The 18,338-nt window shown below is 41.2% G+C and overlaps 1 protein-coding gene across 1 annotated transcript in view; it reads left to right on the top strand.

Moving 5' to 3' along the window:
• Positions 1 to 18,338, top strand: part of MGAT4B (alpha-1,3-mannosyl-glycoprotein 4-beta-N-acetylglucosaminyltransferase B) — an 820,251-nt gene that overhangs the window by 336,242 nt on the left and 465,671 nt on the right. The window contains exon 2 of the mRNA XM_077474298.1: positions 17,675 to 17,854. Coding sequence (XP_077330424.1) covers positions 17,675 to 17,854 — 180 coding nt within the window. The remainder of the gene's footprint in view (positions 1 to 17,674; positions 17,855 to 18,338) is intronic.

The raw sequence follows: 18,338 nt of genomic DNA, 5'->3' as shown, positions 1-18,338 counted from the left end.
ATAAGCGCATCAGAGGAGGCTGGAAGGGAAGACTGGTGCCGAGGTGTGGAGGTCGGCAAAGCAGAGGAGTGTTCACGATCTAGCCGCCACCCAGCCACGGTCGATGGGTAGCTAGTGGTCCATGGGTTGCTGACCCCGGTATACACCAATCAACTATAACATTATGACCACCGATCATAATCCGCCGAGGCATAGACTTTAATAGGCCTCCGAAGGTATGCTGTTGTTTCTGTCACCATTAGTAGCAGATCCTTCAATTCCTCTTAGTTGCGAGGTGGGGCCTCCATGGATTACACTTGTTTTTTAAATGTATTCCACAGATGCTCGATTATATTGGGATCTGGTGCATTTGGAGGTCAAGTCATGCCTCAAACTTGTGTTCCTCATAGCATTCTTGAATTCATCAGACCAGGCCACCTTCTTCCATTGCTCTGTGGTCCAGTTCTGATGCTCACATGCTCATTGTAGGCACTTTTGGGTGTGGACACGGGTTAGCATGGGCACTTAGACTGGTCTTCAGTTACGCAGCCCCACATACAGTGCTTCGCCAAAGAAATAATTGTACAAATGTATCTGGTGAAGACATACATGAAACATGTTAAATCAGTTAACATAAAATGTACAATATAGACTAATGGGCGCCAAATGGGGATCAACAGTACTAAAATAGAATGTCCAGCTGATCCATACAAAAATAACTCTGAGTAAAGAAATGGAAAAGAGTGTGGGTTGGGGGGGAGAGAGAAGGAGGAGTCAGTCGTGCAGTCTGAGGGGTACAGGTACATAGGCTCTCCCAATACTAGGAGAAGGCGGTTGAAATCCTTTGGTAGATATCCAGGGGTCCCAGACTTAATGGAATTTGGGCATAGTGCATTGATTTTATGCTTTCAACACATCAACTTCAGTTGAATTGTTCCCTGCCCCTAGTATGTATCAATAAAATGATATGGTAGTTTCCCTTTAACATGTATTTGCTTGTATTCTGCTAAACATTAATGCAAACTATTTTAGGCAAAGCCAACATTCTCTAGAGATTAGCCCCCTGTTTAATTGTGTCTCTAAATTAGGAGAGTATTTATAAAGCTCTGTGTGAAGTTTTCATGTCATTTACTGTGTAAAGGATAAGTGCTTCACCTGGTGATTTATCAAACAAGAAAAAGCTGTTTAGTGCAGGTAATTTTTCACTTAGTCCTTTTTTTCGTAAATTACATGCACATTTCAAAGTAATTGTGTGATGTTCGTAGTAGTAGTGTATGGTAGCCAGTAGTTAACGCAACTCTGTTGCTAAATAAAAATTTTGAAAAAAAAGTGTGCCCTACACTTATTGCCACCTGCCCTATGATTTCTGTGGTATTTAAGATAAATCAATCCCCCTCAAAGAATCTTCAGAATCCAACACTTCCAGGAGTATCAATTTCCCAGCCCCCTGCTGCTCTTTGTGGGTTCTCCCGACAGTCCCGCATCCTTACAACATACAGGGATGTAGGGTTAAGTGAATCAAACCTCTGAGTAGGCAACACAACTGGAGGTACAGGGGGGCAGGAGAGGGAAGTGTTCATTATTAACTTTGAAGGAAGCAGTTTTTTTAAATCACACTTTCAAACGAACCTGACACCAGACTCAGTCCTCCAAATTCGAAGAAAAGAAAAAACACTCCAACTTGCCTACACCTACTTTTAATGTAGTAGGAAATTTTTCCTTATGTCCCAGGGATGTTCAAAACTCAGGCATGTTCTATTTATGTGAGAGCCTCATCTGTGACAAGACAGACTGAAGCTTGCTGCATTCCCCTGGGCGTTGCGCTTTTGGTGCCTTTATACATAGTACCTGCCCTATTCTGCTTGATTTTCTGCTTATGGAAAGATTTACAAGGGCTCTGGCCCACATATTACCTTCAAGTGGTTGCAAAGGTGTTTTTTTTTTCCTTTAAATAGCAAACATGTTATACTTACCTCCACTGTGCAGCTCGTTTTGCACAGAGTGGCCCCGTGCCTGGTCTTCTGGGGTCCCTTGGTGGCTGTCTCTGCTCCCCCCCGCAAGGACTTCTCCCATTTATGCAAGCTCCCTCGCATGGTGAGGAGTGCTTGCATGCGCGCTCCCGTGATACAGTCAGCGGCCATAGCCGCTGACTGTATCACTCGGCCCTGCCCCCCGCGCCATGTCATTGGATTGTGGTTGACAGCACCGCGAGCCAAAGGCTGCGCTGCTTTCAATCCATCCACTGTAACCAATCAACGGCCAGGCTGAGCAGCGAAGAGGATGTCGGGAGAGAGCGCGGGACTTTCGAGGGGTCAAGTAAGAAAAACGGGGGGCTGAGGGGGCCGGCATTGTCAGATTTTTTTTTTTACCTTTACAACCCCTTTAAGGCCCATGGTAGTTTATTCATACCTCTATTGTTAATTTTAGAAGCCCTCACCAAAATAAAAGAAATGTACAGTGGTACAATAAGAGAGCCAAGTTTCTTAGGAAATTGAACAGCTGACTAATTGACAGTGTTTATTCTCTGGAAAACTCTAGCCTTTGGCCCCTTTCAGACATGCGGACCGTTCGACCAAAGAAAAAACAAATGAAGTTTACATCAGTTATTTACATCTGCCAGCTAGAGTCCTTAACCGCTTGAGTCCTGAAGTCATTCTTTCATGCAAAAACGGACTGTTTATTCGTTTACATACATTTTTCAGCTGTTTTCGTCTGATCCGTTTTTTTAACATAAAGAAAAATAGGGCTTTGATCTGTTCAAAAAAACGGATGTTGACAGAAGCAGATGTAAATAGGTCAGGATCCATTTACATCTGTTTTTCCATGTCAACAGATGGATGAAAAACTGAAAAACGGTCCACACGTCTGCAAGGGGCCTTAGTTGCCTGGGCCATCGTAGAAAGCTCAAACTTGAACTTCTGGTACTTGTGCATATTGAGTCTAAAGTTGGCCATACATGGTTAGATTTTTTGCTTGAGTGTTCATAAGAACTTCTGAACAATTGATTGTTGGAGCATTTATTGATGCCATTACTAATTTAGTTTGAGGGCCCATAAAAATTTCGGCCAGAACTGCTATTTGAATAGATTCCCTGTTTTATTTAACACGTTTTTTATTGCTTATGAAATCAACAAAATAATATTGCAAAGCAAAGTTTTTTACATATATATATTATATGTATTATATGCTCATCAGCCAGTTCAGTTGTAGTGGATTTATTACTTATACCGTATTCATCGGCGTATAACACGCACTTTTTTCCCCTGAAAATAGGGGGCAAATCACGGGTGCATGTTATACGTCAATAGTTTATCTCGGAGGGGAAGGAGGGGGATGAGCGCCGCCGGAATTCACCAAGCCGTCCTCTCCTTTTTACTCGGCTCTAATTCTGCTCTCACTCGGCTCTCATGTCACACAGTCCCACCTCTGTCACTGGCATTGGACCAGTGTTCTGTCTATCACAGGAGCTGGTCCAATGCCGATGGCGGAGGCAGGACTGTGTATGTGACTGCTAACTGAGAGCCGAGTAAGTAGGAGTGATTTCCTGCACAGCCCTGGTGAGAGATTGTGAGGCTGCAAATGGGCATTAATCAGGCAGCTGCATTGATGAGAGATGGGCTGCAGATGGCCACAGATCAGGCTGCATTGAAGCTGCAAATGGGCACAGATCAGGCTGCATTGATGGGCACTGACCATTATTTTGCTTCAATGTAGTTTATTTGCAAAAAAAATGTTTTCCTGAAACTTCCCTCTTTAATTGAAGGTGCATGTTATAAGCTTGCCTGTGCGTGTTATGCGCTATAAATACGGTACTTGAATCTACTTATATATCCAATTTTGCACAGTCCTATATCATACATAATCATTTAAAAGTATGAATGTTTTTGACCGTAAAAGCTCTAATTCTGGATGAAACTTTTCCTAGTACATGCATAAGTAAACTTTTTTTTCGACTGAGGACCACATTAAAGGTTGTATACCCCCTTTTTACATTTTTATTTTTATATTAAGGCTTGCCTGTAGGTAAAATGAAAATCTCCTAAACCTACACGGTTTAGGAGATATTCACCCTGCGTGCAGCCGCTGACGTTAGTGGCGCATGCGCAGTAAAGGTCTGGTGTATTGTGCTGGAATACAGGAATCCCGTGTGCATGCATGGGAGTGACGTCATCGCGGCTCCGGCCACTCACAGCGTCAAAGCCTGTTGGGGGGTTTACATGTTCTCCCTGTACCTGTGTGGGCTTCCTCCAGACACTCCAGTTTAATTGACCCTAGTATGTGTATGCATGAATGTAAGTTACGGACCGTAGATTGTAAGCTCCTTGAGGGCAGGGACTGGTATGTAAAGTATTGCATGTAAAGTGTTTTGCGTAAATTGACGGAACTATATAAGTACCCGTAATAAATAAAATAAAATAAAAATGTCTGCATTTGAGATGCCTGCAAGATGTGCTGGTGATGGTTAAAGGTCATTCATACACTACTGATAAGTTTTTTACTGTAATTGTTCCCCTGATCTGCTATAACCTTGGAATTCACATTAAAAAAAAAAAACATTTTTGTTGTGCTTTCCAGCAAAATATTTGATGTGGCAGTCTTGAAATCAGAGCTCTGCTTGCTGCATGCGCCTAATGTTAGGTATCCTATTTTTTTGTTTCTAATCTAATGATGCAACCTCTTAAAAATGTTGGTAAAAAGCAGCAAACATTACAAATCTGCTTAACTGGTTGTTGAACATAAAGATAAAAAAAAAAAAACTTAAATTTACCTCTCCTGTGCGCCCCGTTTACAAACTTTGGTTAACGGCTGAGCAATTGAAATGGATCAGCTCTTTGTAATTTTTATAATTTGTACAAAGACTCACACAGAGGACATTCTCTGTGGATAACAACCTTTGGGCTACTCCAGCCTTTTGCATTTCTCAGCACGAACTACCTTTTAATAAACCTATTGGGAGCAGCCACTGGTGATTCTTCTAACAGCACAGAGAGCAAGCCTAGCGCTAGCTGCTCTGGAGGTAGGTCATTAAAGCCTTGGGACTTATTTCTGACTCTCGCTGCCTGCCACAATAGCCGTTAAAATGTGCATTGCCACTTCAGCATAATGAACACTGTAAGTCAGATGGGCAGCAGAATTAAGCAACCGATGGCATTTCTTTACCCGCCAATGCTCGAGATGTGCTATGGAGGAGCAAATTAAACTACTTCTCATTTTGCAGTTGGGTCTCAATATCTGTGTTTGACAGAAGGAGTGTAGTGCTTTTCTGAAGATTATGTATGCTCATGTGTTAGGCTTTCCTTTCTTTGTTGTCGAAATTTTTTTTGTATTTCACTCTTTCTATTCTGGCTGTTCAAGCAGAGGATATTTCTGGTAGCTGCTTGATTGATGGGAACTTTACAAAAAAGTGAATCTTTAGCTATCTGTTATGCACAGAAACCACGCTTTTGAAGGAGAACTGGCGTATTTTTAAATAGTTTTTCAGTCACCGAGAGCTTAGCACAAGGATGGCAGCTTTCGACGCCAGATAAGTATGCTGCTGCTGCGGTTATTTTAGTGTTAGGATTTTATGTTACTTTTAGAGTCAATGGTTAGGAGGTTGTTGGGATTTAGACTTCGATTAGAGTTTAGAGGCTTTACAGATTTGGGTTAGGTTAAAATTAAGTATTGGAAAAGTCACAAATGAATGTTCCTTTTTTTTGGTTATTGATTGGGGTGGTGGTGTTAGGATCTGTTTTTTTTTTAATTTTCCAGAAAGGTCAGAGGTTAAAGAGAAAATTCAGCTTACCCCCCCTTCTTTTTTTTGTTCTATACCCTTGCTTACCTGGTGGTGTAGGTACAGTATGGATTCTCACCCAGCCCCCAGATACAGCGTTGTCTCACTGACAACCTTCTGTGACCAGACACAGCTTGGTCTTTGGCTGCCATCTTACTTGTGGCGTCATCGAGAGGCCCGCCGTCTCTTCAGGGTTTTGCTGACGGGGCTGCAGGATGATGCATCGCTAGGCCTGCCCCCCCTCCTACTAGCTGAATGGAAGGCACAAGGCCTCCTGGGATATGTGACGTGCATATCTCAGGTGGCCTAGCGAGTGCTATGCACGTAATTCGTTAGGTGAATGACATGCACGGAGGGGAGGGGCTGCACTTTTATGAAGAAAAAAAAGGTAATAAAGAAAAAAAAAACACTGCCCTATTTTTGTAGAGTTGGAGAGCAGAGGAAACTTTCCAAGGATAGTGAAGGTCCGCTTTAAGGATTAGGCAGCGTGACCCACAACTTTTGGGTCATGTGTCTGCACCAGTCTACCACCCTCGTCATATAGGCTGGATCAGGGAAACCCAAACCACCTTTAAGTTGGGGTCTGAGCAACACATTCCTGCCAATACGTGGATGTTTGCCATGCCATATAAATGTGATAAACATTGTACACACAGAGTGGAAGAAAGCCTGGGGTTGTCTGATTGGTAATGCCTGTAAAAAGTACAGTAGCCTAGGCATTTACTTTTGTATGGCCAGAGATACCCATTTTGTTAAGTCAGCAGACAAAGCGGCTAGGATAGGTTGGAAGTTAAGAGGGAAAATAGTGTCTTAAGATTAACCTTAAAGTTAGAGAGCAAACCAAATTGTTTCAGCTCTAGTAGCAGAAAAGGTAGAGAAATAAAAGTTTCAGTTTTATAAAAAAGGAGGTCATCGGCGTATGCCACCACCTTATGCTGATCAGTGCCAGTTAGAATTCCCCTAATGGAACGATTATGTCTGACATGTTAAAGGAAAGGTTCCAGGGTCAGGAAAAAAAAGTAAGGGTGATGGGGACACCCATGGCGGGTGCCTTTTAGAGATTGTGAGCGACTCGGAATCAAAACCATTCACAGTAACTGTGGGAGAAGGAGACAAAATAGGAGTAGGCATACCTATATGTCTGAGTGTTTCAGTAAGGCAAATCCAGTCCACTCAGGATCGGTTGACAGAAGTAAGAGGGGGGTACCGGACTTCTGTGCTTTGTCTATGATTCGGGGTATAATAACAGTGTTATCTCGGGCCTCTCTGCTATATTATTTTTTTGTCAATTTTTTTGCCCACAAAATGCCCACTTTTAATGATAATTGTTAATGATAACCAAGGTGTCCCACCAGCTCTGAAATCTGACTGTAAGACCTCATACACACTATTAGATTTTCTACAGACTTTTGTCTTCAGATTTTCCAAAAGCATGTAGTGCAAGTGCCTTCCTGATTGCATACATATTGAAATTCTTAAGGTTTGACCTCATATTATATGGTTTTGGTAAATCTGAAGACAAACATCTGCAAAAAATCTAATAGTGTGTATGGGGCTTTAGCCACATACTTTTTTTCCTGTACACACACTTCCCAGTATGTAAGCACTCACACACTTCAACTCCCAGTTGAATTGGTAATTGGATCAGCTTGCTTGTGATATGTTTTTGTAATACTTTTATGCTCAACGTAGCTTAATAAATGGCTATTCATTACTGTTTGTGGTTGTTGTAGCATCTTATAATTGACCTATTATGGAACTCTAATTGATGCATTATCATCCCAATGCCCTAAGCACTGTTAATTTGGTACTTTTGGTCACTGTCCCCATTGGAAGGTCCCTCCTCTATTCCTGTCCTGGCAGCAACTCAGAATTTTAGATTTCCCTTCACTTTTCTTCCTGGTGACAATGGCAATTAGGACAATTATAGATAGTGAATCTCCCTAACAGGGACAGACAAAAATAAAAACCTGACAGTGGTTCTTACCCCTCCTCACTCTACACAAATCTAGAAAAAAAAAAAGATTTTCCTTCATACATGGATGGGATATGTTTTTAAAGTAGACGTTCAGCCTAAAACTAACCAACTCTAAATCTACTGACAGTCGCATTCAAAGACTAATCTTTCTAGCCCTGTAAAGCAAAAATCGCTATGCATACCTTTTCTGCAACTGATCCGGGCGATCTCCAGCAGCGGATGCTGTGTGTAGGAGACAGTCGGTGATGTCATCCATAGACTTTGTCATTGACAGCTCAGCGTGGGACCAGACCGACTACAGAAATGGTATGTATAGCGATTTTTGCTGTGCAGGGTTAGATAGATTAGTCTTAGAATGTGGCTGCAGGTAGATTTAGAGTTAGTTTTTTTAAAGCAAAGAGTTTTTTATTGAACATATAAGCAAAACAAATGTACCACAATACACTTCAGTTTGTCATATTACACACAAGCACACAACAGAATTACAAGCATCTTAATGAAAAAGAACAAAGAAAGTGAGAAGGTCACCAAATCCACCTAGCATACCTCTAGTCTTACTATTGTGCTATTGGGGTGGATATGATTTAAATCAAGTCGATTTAAATCATGATTTAAATCACTAGTAAAAAGACTTGATTTAAATCAACTCGATTTAAATCATAATTTTTAAAGAGCAACTGTCATCTCTGACCCGCTGTAGACCCACCGACAGTCCCATTTACTTTAATGGGATAGCTGGTGATGCGGCAGTGATACAACAAGGTGAGGGATGTGGCGGCAGCAGGTGAGTGGATGCCTGCTAACAGGCACTGCCATGATGGATCTGAAATGACAGATGCTCTTTAACCACTTCAGCCCCGGGCGATTTTACCCCCTTCCTTACCAGAGCACTTTTTGCGATTCGGCACTGCGTCGCTTTAACTGACAATTGCGCGGTCATGCGACGTTGCACCCAAACAAAATTTACGTAATTTTTCCCCACAAATAGAGCTTTCTTTTGGTGGTATTTGATCATCCTCTGCGGTTTTTATTTTTTGCGCTATAAACAAAAGAAGAGCGACACTTTTGAAAAAAACACAATATTTTTTACTTTTTGCTATAATATCCCATTTTAAAAAAAAATAAAAAATTTTTCCCTCAGTTTAGGCCGATGTGCATTCTTCTACATATTTTTGGTAAAAAAAATCGCAATAAGTGTATATTGATTGCTTTGCACAAAAGTTATAGCGTCTACAAAACAGGGATAGATTTATGGCTTTTTTTTTTTTTTTTTTTTACTAGTAATAGCGGCGATCTGCGTTTTTTTTTTTTTTTCATGACTGCGACATTGTGACGGACATATCGGACACTTTTGACACATTTTTGGGACCATTCACATTTACACAGAGATCGGTGCTATAAAATTGCACTGATTACTGTGTTAATGTGACTGGCAGGGAAGGGGTTAACACCAGGGGGCACTGCAGGGGTTAATTATGTTCCCTGGGAATGATTCTAACTGTGGGGGAGGGGACTCACAAGGGGAGGAGACCAATTGGTGTTCCTCTGTACATGGAACACACCATCGGTCTCCTCTCCTCTGACAGGACGTGGATCTGTGTGGTTACATACACAGATCCACGGTCCTGCTGTGTTCCAGGGCAATCGAGGGTGCCCGGCGGACATTGCGGTGGCCGGGCATGCGCATCGGGTCCCGAGCGACACCGCGGGTGCATACGCGCGCGCACCCCCTAGGTGGCCGGGAATGGGAGGACATCATATGCCGCCCGCCTAGGATGGGAGATCCCATCTGCGGGCATCATATTACTATGGGTGGGTAGGGAAGTGGTTAAATGTAAGGACTTATTCTTGCTGGTAGTTAGAATCTTTAATATTTGCAAACAAAATGAAGGTTTCTTATTTAGAATAATAAGCTGTCAGGTTAGTAAAACAGCGATATCAGAATTCAATCATACAGTTTTTAGTGTACATAGATTTCCAAAACAATGGGATAAAGGAATATTCCTTAACTTAGTTGTATCTAATGGTTAGTGTGAAATTGTGTGAATACATCAATGCAGTGCATGTTATCTCAGCTTGAAGAACTTGGATTGGTTGAATGAGTTTACCAAAAATTTAAATATTGCAGAATATATAGCCTCATGCTACATAACTAAGCTCAATTGCATGCTGAATAAACTAAATATATTAATATATATTACATAGGAAACTATCTTTAAATACATTTTTACTCCAAAGGCATTTTATTCAAATAAATCTGAAAAAAATCAGATTTAAATAAAAATGTTGTTTGTTTTTTAATCATTGCTTTATCTACCCTGAGTGCCATGAAAAGCAGCTATATAAGCATTTATACCCCTTTTGTATATTTTCCCTTATCTTTATAGTAACCTTTATACTTTCAGTGCCCACATGAACCTTTAGTTTTAGTGGCATTGCTGAAGCCTTATCTGGGCAAGCTCTTTAGGGCTTAGACTTGGTGTATCAAGCCAGGGGGCCCATAGTCTGTCAAATTTGGCAGTTCTCTCCCTGTGTTGATATATGTATCACTCAAGGATAAGAGTATTTCTCATATGCTGTATCCACGATTTAACAGAAGGTGGGATGTCAGACTTCCATCTCATAAAAATAGTTTTCCTAGCTTGGAACAGGGCTCAGAAGACAGCAACTCTCCTCACCGCCTCCAAAACACCCAGCAAACACATCGGCTCAAGGGGGTTTTAAAGACACCATTTAGTGTGGCTAGAACCCTACTCCAATATCTATGGAGCTTGGGGCACCTCCAGAGTACTAGATCACCGGGCACTATTTTACACTTACCACACAGTGAGTCAGATAGTCTACCCATTCTATGAAGTTTCACAGGGGTGTAATGTGTTCTCAGTAGTATATATAGTTGGGATACTTTTTGGGAAACATTCAGAGAACAGGTGTTGACATTCTGAAGGGCTTCTTCCCATTGATCACCAGACATAGAGCCCAGGTCACTCTCCCGGATTTAGAGTTCGTTTTAGGCTGAGGTTATGGTGTGTTGAGTTGTGAGGGTTCAGAACCACTGTGTCCTAAAACCTAGATCTTCTACTTTAAAGCGGAAGTAAACCCATCAATTTAACAGTTTCAAAAAACATGTATATTCCTGGCATGCCGGGAATGCTAAGTGTCACATTGGTTGTGCTTTCAACCAAACTGTCAAACCATCCTATGGCTGGTGTCATAACTGATCACATGTGCAGCATTATGGCAGTTGAAAATTGGATGGCAGTTTCCTTGGATGAAAACGATAGGCAGGTTTATTTACACGTGCAGGCTCACTAAACTCCGAGTGCTTTGGTGTGCGGGCAGCAGTCCTTTTTTGGCTGCAGTGATGCGCGACAGGGGGGGCAGTGGTGTGATGCACGTTTAATCACTTTACACTGTTTCCTCCTCTTTTTTTTTGGAAACGATGTGATGTGCACAAGGTGACACTACGTTCATATAGTGAATTTAGTGTCACACAGCAGCTCGGGGGGTTGCACTTGCTGTGCAGGGGCATGCAGTGCCATCCAGTGAAGAGCAATAATATACAGCATGCCATTTGTTTTCTGTGTGCCCTAGCAGGGACTGGCTGAAAAATAGAAACCTTGGGAAGAAAGAATGTATTTGCTGCTGTAATTACTTTTCAGTTTTGAATGACGTGTTCCTTAAAGTCACCCATAGACTGGCAGAGTGAGCAGTTTGTTGTATATGTTTTTAAAGTACAGGATTTACTGCATTTTTTTTATTATTTTGCTGTTACTATGTAGATTAAACATGCTACAAGCGCAGCAAAGAGTATCTGAGTTTGTCCTTTAAAAAACTAGAGGTCACCTACCCTCATTATGGGCACTGGCTCATGTTAATCACTGCTGCATAAAGCCGTTAAACCACTTTTGTGCCGAAGGATTGCAGTTATGTTATTACAGATAACTGTGCAATGCACGGTGTGAAGACTTTTCATCTAGAATTCCAGGGATGTAACAAAATAGCTTTCTTTTCACATTTGGAGCTACTTACCAGAGCAGAAAACAAACAACAATTACCTTATGTAAAAGCAGTCACCATAGGTGTGTTTTAGTTATAATGGGACAGAGAACTGTCTAATTTTGATCAGCCTGGAAATTGAGTTTTAGGAAAGCCAGTTGGATATCCTCTATCACGCTGTTAAAACAAAGTTAAAGGGGTTCCCTGCTACACCTATATAATTTCTACCTTTTGGGTATGCCGTTAATTGCAAGAGCTACCGGCACTGTTTATTCATTTTAAAAAGTGAAAGGAACATGATGCAAAGTGCAGTATCCATGGAAACTGATCATAAACAAGAGAGAGTGTTTATCGAACGGGGTCTTGACTCCACTAAACTTGGATTTAAAGTTTTGACACATGCATGACATTTCACTCAGCATCCATATCGTCAGGAGCCATGAGTATTTAAAGTGGAACTCTGCTTAATTGCTTCCCCCCTCCGCTGCCACATTTGCCACCTTTCGGGGGGGAGAGGGTACCTGTTTTTAACAGGTACTTGCCCCCACTCCCGGGTGACCTCGCCATGGCGAGACCCCCCAGAAGTTCAGCCCCTCTCCTCTGTCCCCTGCCGGCCGGCCAATAGCAAAGTGCAGCGTGCTTTGCATATGCACAGTAGAGAACTGGCTGTGAAGCCCCAAGCCTTCACTGCCGGTGTCCCTTACAAGGAATGGCAGCGGCAACACCTGAGAGCCTGGTCCCGGGACAGGTAAGTGTCCTAATATTAAAAATCAGCAGCTACTGTATTTGTAGCTGCTGACTTTTAATTTTTTGTTGGGGGGCGGGAGGCTGGAGCTCCTCTTTAAGTTCTGATCACTTTACGCTGGCCCTTTTTGCAGATATAGCTATGTAAAGCATAAAAAAGTGCCTAGACTGTTTAAAATACAGTAGTACACTCTCACAATGCTCTGCACATGCTCAGTTGCTCTCTATTCTCAGCACTGTGCCTAAAATCAGAGCCACTCAGCTGAAAGCTTTAAGATATACTGTTGTTGAAGATGGACAAAAGCAACAGGAATAACACAAGCAGTGTAGAGGGAAGACCGATTTAGGAGAGAGAACAGAAAAGCAGGAGAGGTGACATGACGACAAATTCTGCAAGAAATTTACATATTTTAACCACTTGCCTCCCGCCCTATAGCAGAATGACGGCGGCAAAGTGGTTTCAAAGTCCTGACCGACGTCATATGACGTCCTCAGGATTTTGAGCCTCTGCCCGCCCCCCGGGGGCGTGCATCGTGTCGATCATTGTCTGCAACTACGATCTCAGTTAAGAGTCTCCGACGGAGACTCTTTACCATGTGATTAGCTGTGTCCAATCACGGCTGATCACACTGTAAATAGGAAGAGCCATTGATCGGCTTTTCCTCACTCGCGTCTGTCAGACGTGAGTAGAGTAGAGCCAATCGGCTGCTCCTCTGACAGGGGGGTCTGTGCTGATCGAAGATCAGTGCAGCCACCCCCCCGAGGATGCCCACACTGGACCACCAGGGATGCCCAGCACCAGGTATGCCACCCTAGACCACCAGGGATGCCAGTCAGTGCCCACAATGGATGCCAATCAGTGCCCACAATGGATGCCAATCAGTACAATACAATACAATGCTGCCTATCAGTGCCCATCTATGCCACCTATCAGTGCCCATCTATGCCATCTATCAGTGCCCATCCAAGCCCATCTGTGCCGCCTATCCATGCCCATCTGTGCCGCCTATCCATGCCCATCCATGCCGCCTATCCATGCCAATCTGTGCCAGCGATCAATGCCAATTTGTGCCACCTATCAGTGCCACATATCAGTGCCCATCAATGCCACCTCATCAGTGCCACTTTATTGGTGCCACCTCATCGGTGCCCATCAGTACTGCCTTATCAGTGCCTGTCAGTGCAGCCCCATCAGTGCCCATCGGTGAAGGAGAAAACGTACTTATTTACAAAGTTTTGAAACTGAAACAAAAAAACATATTTTTTTTTCAAAATTTTCGGTCTTTTTTTATTTGTTTAGCAAAAAATAAAAACCGTGGAGGTGATCAAATACCACCAAAAGAAAGCTCTATATGTGGGAAAAAAATTATAAAAATTTAATTTGGGTACAGTGTAGCATGACCATGCAATCATTCAAAGTGCGACAGCGCTGAAAGCTCAAAATTGGTCTGGGCAGGAAGGTGTTTAAGTGCCCGGTATTGAAGTGGTTAATTAGAGAAAGTGACCTATAGTTTTTGAGTCCAAGGAGAGGGGGGGGAGTTTCCAAGAAAAAAAAATGGCTGCTCTGGGCCTTAACAAAATGGCGGCCTCCTGCAAAAAGAAACCAAAGCGATGCTGGAGGAATTTTATAGCATACACAAATTTTGGTAGCAGAATTATTAATGTGGAATTTGTGTTCTTTTATTAAAGAACATTAAGTGTTATCAAACTGTTATGGGTAAAGTTCCATTTTAGAATCTTAGCTGGTAACATTTTTAAACATGAGACTCAGTTAGGGTGCTTCTCATGTTTGCCAACAGCCCTGGTTGTTTTAAGACTTTAAAAAAATTAAATGACTGTGGGAATGGGACCTACAAAAGGAGACTACGTTACTCAAACTTGTTACTTGTTAACAAAAAATCCACTTTTATTCAAACCAATCGCCGTAACTTATGTGCACTTTTGTAGTTTAATGTTTCTAAAATTACATTTTCATTTTAATCTGCAGCCATAGGAGTTAGTAAAACTTCTAACATTTTCAGTTTATCTAACTCTTGCAGGCAGAAACAATGCACAAGTTACAAACTTCCCAGAACTTTTATCTCCCTAAGTTTGCACAAAGCTTTAATTTACATCATAGATATCCCCTGCAGTAGGAGGTTAATGCTTTAATGAGAAACCTTAAAAGGCTCCTAAACATATAAAGCGATGTTGTTGCCTAGACTTTTTATGTTACTTGGCCCAATCACGTCGTTTTAACCACTTCCCGTCTGCTGTACATTTATAAATGTCCTTGGACAGGAAGGATGATATCTCAGTCATCACTGCACCTGCAGCAATGGTCCAGTTATAATTTTGATGGGCCGGCAATTTCTTTCAAAGCAAAAGTAATCCAAGCAGCTAAGAAAACAGAGGGCAATGAGGATTTTGTCACTTCAGATTTCTGTTCTCGGTTTACCTGGCTGTTAACCGCCAGTAAAGCAGCAGATTGGAGTGCATTAGAGGCCAGAGGAGAGATCCGGGGTCTATTACACCCCAGATCTTCCCATAAAGAGGACCTGTCAAGGCCCATGCTATTGTTCATCCCTTGTAATAGCAATAAATGTAAAAAAAGAAAGAAAAGTAAAACACCCCAGTTCCCCTGTGCTCATGCGTAAGGCTGAAACAACTAATTGATTAATCGACAACTAATCGATTATGAAATTAATCGATTACTATTTTCATAATCGATCAATCGGCCAGTAGCATAATGGGGTTAAAAAAAAAACTAAAATGAGCCCTTTAAAGTACAAAAAGCAAATAATCGCTACTGTAAATACCACTTTCACTGTTCTACAGTTAAAAAAAATTTGAAGCATAAAGGGCTACTTTTAGGTTTTTTAAACCCGTTCTGTTGCTAAACGTCTTAGACCTGATTCACATCTATGTGTTTTTTGGTGCTTTTTGCAGAAACACACTACAGCTCATTTACATGGTTTTCTATGGGACACGTTCACATCTATGCTTTTTTCAGTTGCTGTGTACTTGGAAACAGTCAGGGACTTTTTTTTTTTAATGCAAAACAATGCTTTTTTGGTTCAATATACTTCAATGGAGAAGCTGCAGAAAATCATGTAATGGGTTTTGCAGAAAATTGTGTTTTTTAATCTGCCCAACAACAAATTGGCCTAAAAAAAATGCAAAAACTCAAATCACAGCAAAATCACTTGCGCAAAAATCTAAACGCACAGCAAAAGGCATTGCAGAAACAGATCAAAAGCAAACTGCATACCGAGCCTTATGCTGGGCACACGGAACAATTTTCAGACGAAAAATCTTTGTACATTCGCTGAAAGAATGATGTTTTGAAATTTTCACTTGTTTTTAACATTCTGTTTTTAAAATGAATGTAATTTCTGAATGAAAACCACATACACTGTCTGAAAATTCCTTTCACCAAGCAGTTTTCTATTTCCAAATTTTCCCATCACTGTGGTTGAAAATGAACATCGATTTGACCCCACTAACAATTAGAAAATCGAACAAACGTTCTTAAAATTATTTTTTTTTGAGGGAAGATCTTCTCTAATAGTATATACAGTATATCTCTTCTGTCTGTTGTTCTCAGAGTGGATTAGAGATTTTGCTCTCTAACCATATAGTTGGTTATTTATATTTACCACTACATAGAGATATTTAAGAATAAATTGCTTTTTTTTTTTAACATTACATATTAACTAAATTATACACCACTTTTTTTTAAGGTTATTAACCGATTAATCAAAACAATAATCGGCCAACTAATCGATTATGAAAATAATCGTTAGTTGCAGCCCTACTCATGCGCAAATATGAATGCGCACATAGGTCCCACACACACATGTAAACGGTGATTGCACCATACACAAGGTATTGCCACAAATGTCAGAGTGAGAGCAGACCTCCTATGTAACTCTAAACTTAACTTATAAAGGCTTATAAAGCGCTGCCTATGGAGATTTTTAGGTACTGTAATTTGGCGCCATTCCATGGGCGGACGCAATTTTAAAGCATGACTTGTTTGGTATCTATTTACTTGGCGTAACATCATCTTTTACCAAGCAAGTGGGTATTATATTGTGTTTTTCTACATTTAAATTCATTGAAGTGTATTTGTTTTCCACAAAATTTGTGTTTGAAAAAAACCCTACATAAATATTGTGTGACACAAGAATATGCACTGCCCATCATTTTATTCTCTAAGGCATCTGCTTAAAAAAATGTTTGGGGGGGTTCCAAGGTGTTTTCTAGCAAACATTTTTTACATGTAGGAGAGGAATGTGAGAATTGTCCCTGACTAAAAATGTGTAGAATTCTGTTTCAGTGCTTATTCCGATCTGCTTTTTTATTTGTTTATTTATTTTCAGCATTTTACCATTTGGCATATTTGGATACAAAGCCATTTGCTCCTTTGCATTGGTGCTGAGGTGTGTTTGCCAGGTTTGTTCCCAGCCTCCTCCTACGTGCAACTTTGAAGGCGCCTTTCATAGGGTGCTGTTACAGTCAACCTCCTTAGGGCTTAGGACTGCCCTAAAACTGGGAAATCTTTTCAACTGCATTATTCCATGTGAAAGTCAGAGCAAAGCCTAGCACCAGCCATACACATCAACTCTTCTCTTGCTCTGCTCAGCAGACTGAACAAACAAAAAAATAAAAATAAAACTATACCACGCTAAAGAGAATGGATGGGAAAAATCTTTTGCTACCAGCTACGGGCAGGCAGCCGTTGTCAGAATAGCCAGTCTGATTGGTTGCAGTCCCTCTTCAGCTGACTGCTTTCCACCTGCCTCCTTCAATTTCTGGGGTGAAGCTTAAAGCCTAATTTTGGCTAATTCACAGAAAGCAATATCTGAGTCAGAAGTTAGTTCATGTTTGCAAAAATGTTTGCTAACATCCTATACCTTGTTCTCCTGGAGGTGATTTTTTAAATTTTTTTATTAAATGTCACTTTCTGATATCCCTGTGGGAAATTTAATCTGAAAGCGGCCTTGTTCAAGTCATGCTGGCATCAACGGGTTGTTGAGTGCTGATAATGAATCAGGATGGTTACAAATTATGCAGCAAAAGACAAAGTAGTGTGAACTTAATGGGAAAAAAAAAGTTTTCTGTTTATTAATACTATGTACTGTTCTGTAAGCCATGCTTCAATTACACCTTACAAATAAAAGAAAAAGTAAACCGTTATTTCCATTCTGTGCTTTCAGGAGATGTGGTGGATGTATATCAGAGGGAGTTCCTGGCCCTCAGGGACCGTCTTCATGCTGCTGAACAGGAGAACTTAAAACGCTCCAAGGAACTGAACCTGGTCCTGGATGAAATAAAGAGGGCCATATCCGAAAAACAAGCCTTACGAGACATCAACCGCACATGGAGCAGTTTATCTGGTGAGACACATTCTAGAGCTAAGCAAACTCTTTATGGTAGACTGCCCTTAACTGTCAGTGCCTGGTGTGATTCATGTAGACATGACCTGGACTTTGGCTCAGACTGTGCCAGTTATATCGGGCATTTGGCTCTATTTTCTGTACCGTAAGCTTATGTTCTATTCTGCTTTATGGCTTTTTTTAGTAAAGCTGACAGTTTGCAATTACTGTTTCATATGATATAGGACTCCATGCAAGAGTTTTAGATAATCAGGGCATCACAGAAGGAATTGGGTATCAAATTTAGCTGTTTTATTTTAAATCATGGGCTATGAAAATTCTAAATCTTTTATTTGTTGGACAGAATCTTAGTTGTGCTGTGCTGAAAACTTATGTTTTCTTTCTTTGTGTTTATGCATCACAAAAAAAATTAAAGGAGAAGTATGGGAATCCGTTTTTTTACGCCAATATACTTGCCTAGGTGGATGTAGCATCGGACCCCCGG

Source organism: Lithobates pipiens, unplaced genomic scaffold, assembly GCF_037356315.1.
Source record: "Lithobates pipiens isolate NorthernLeopardFrog02 unplaced genomic scaffold, aLitPip1_a1.2 Scaffold_8, whole genome shotgun sequence".
Classification (NCBI taxonomy): Eukaryota; Metazoa; Chordata; class Amphibia; order Anura; family Ranidae; genus Lithobates; species Lithobates pipiens.
This window is presented reverse-complemented; position numbering and strand designations above follow the sequence as displayed.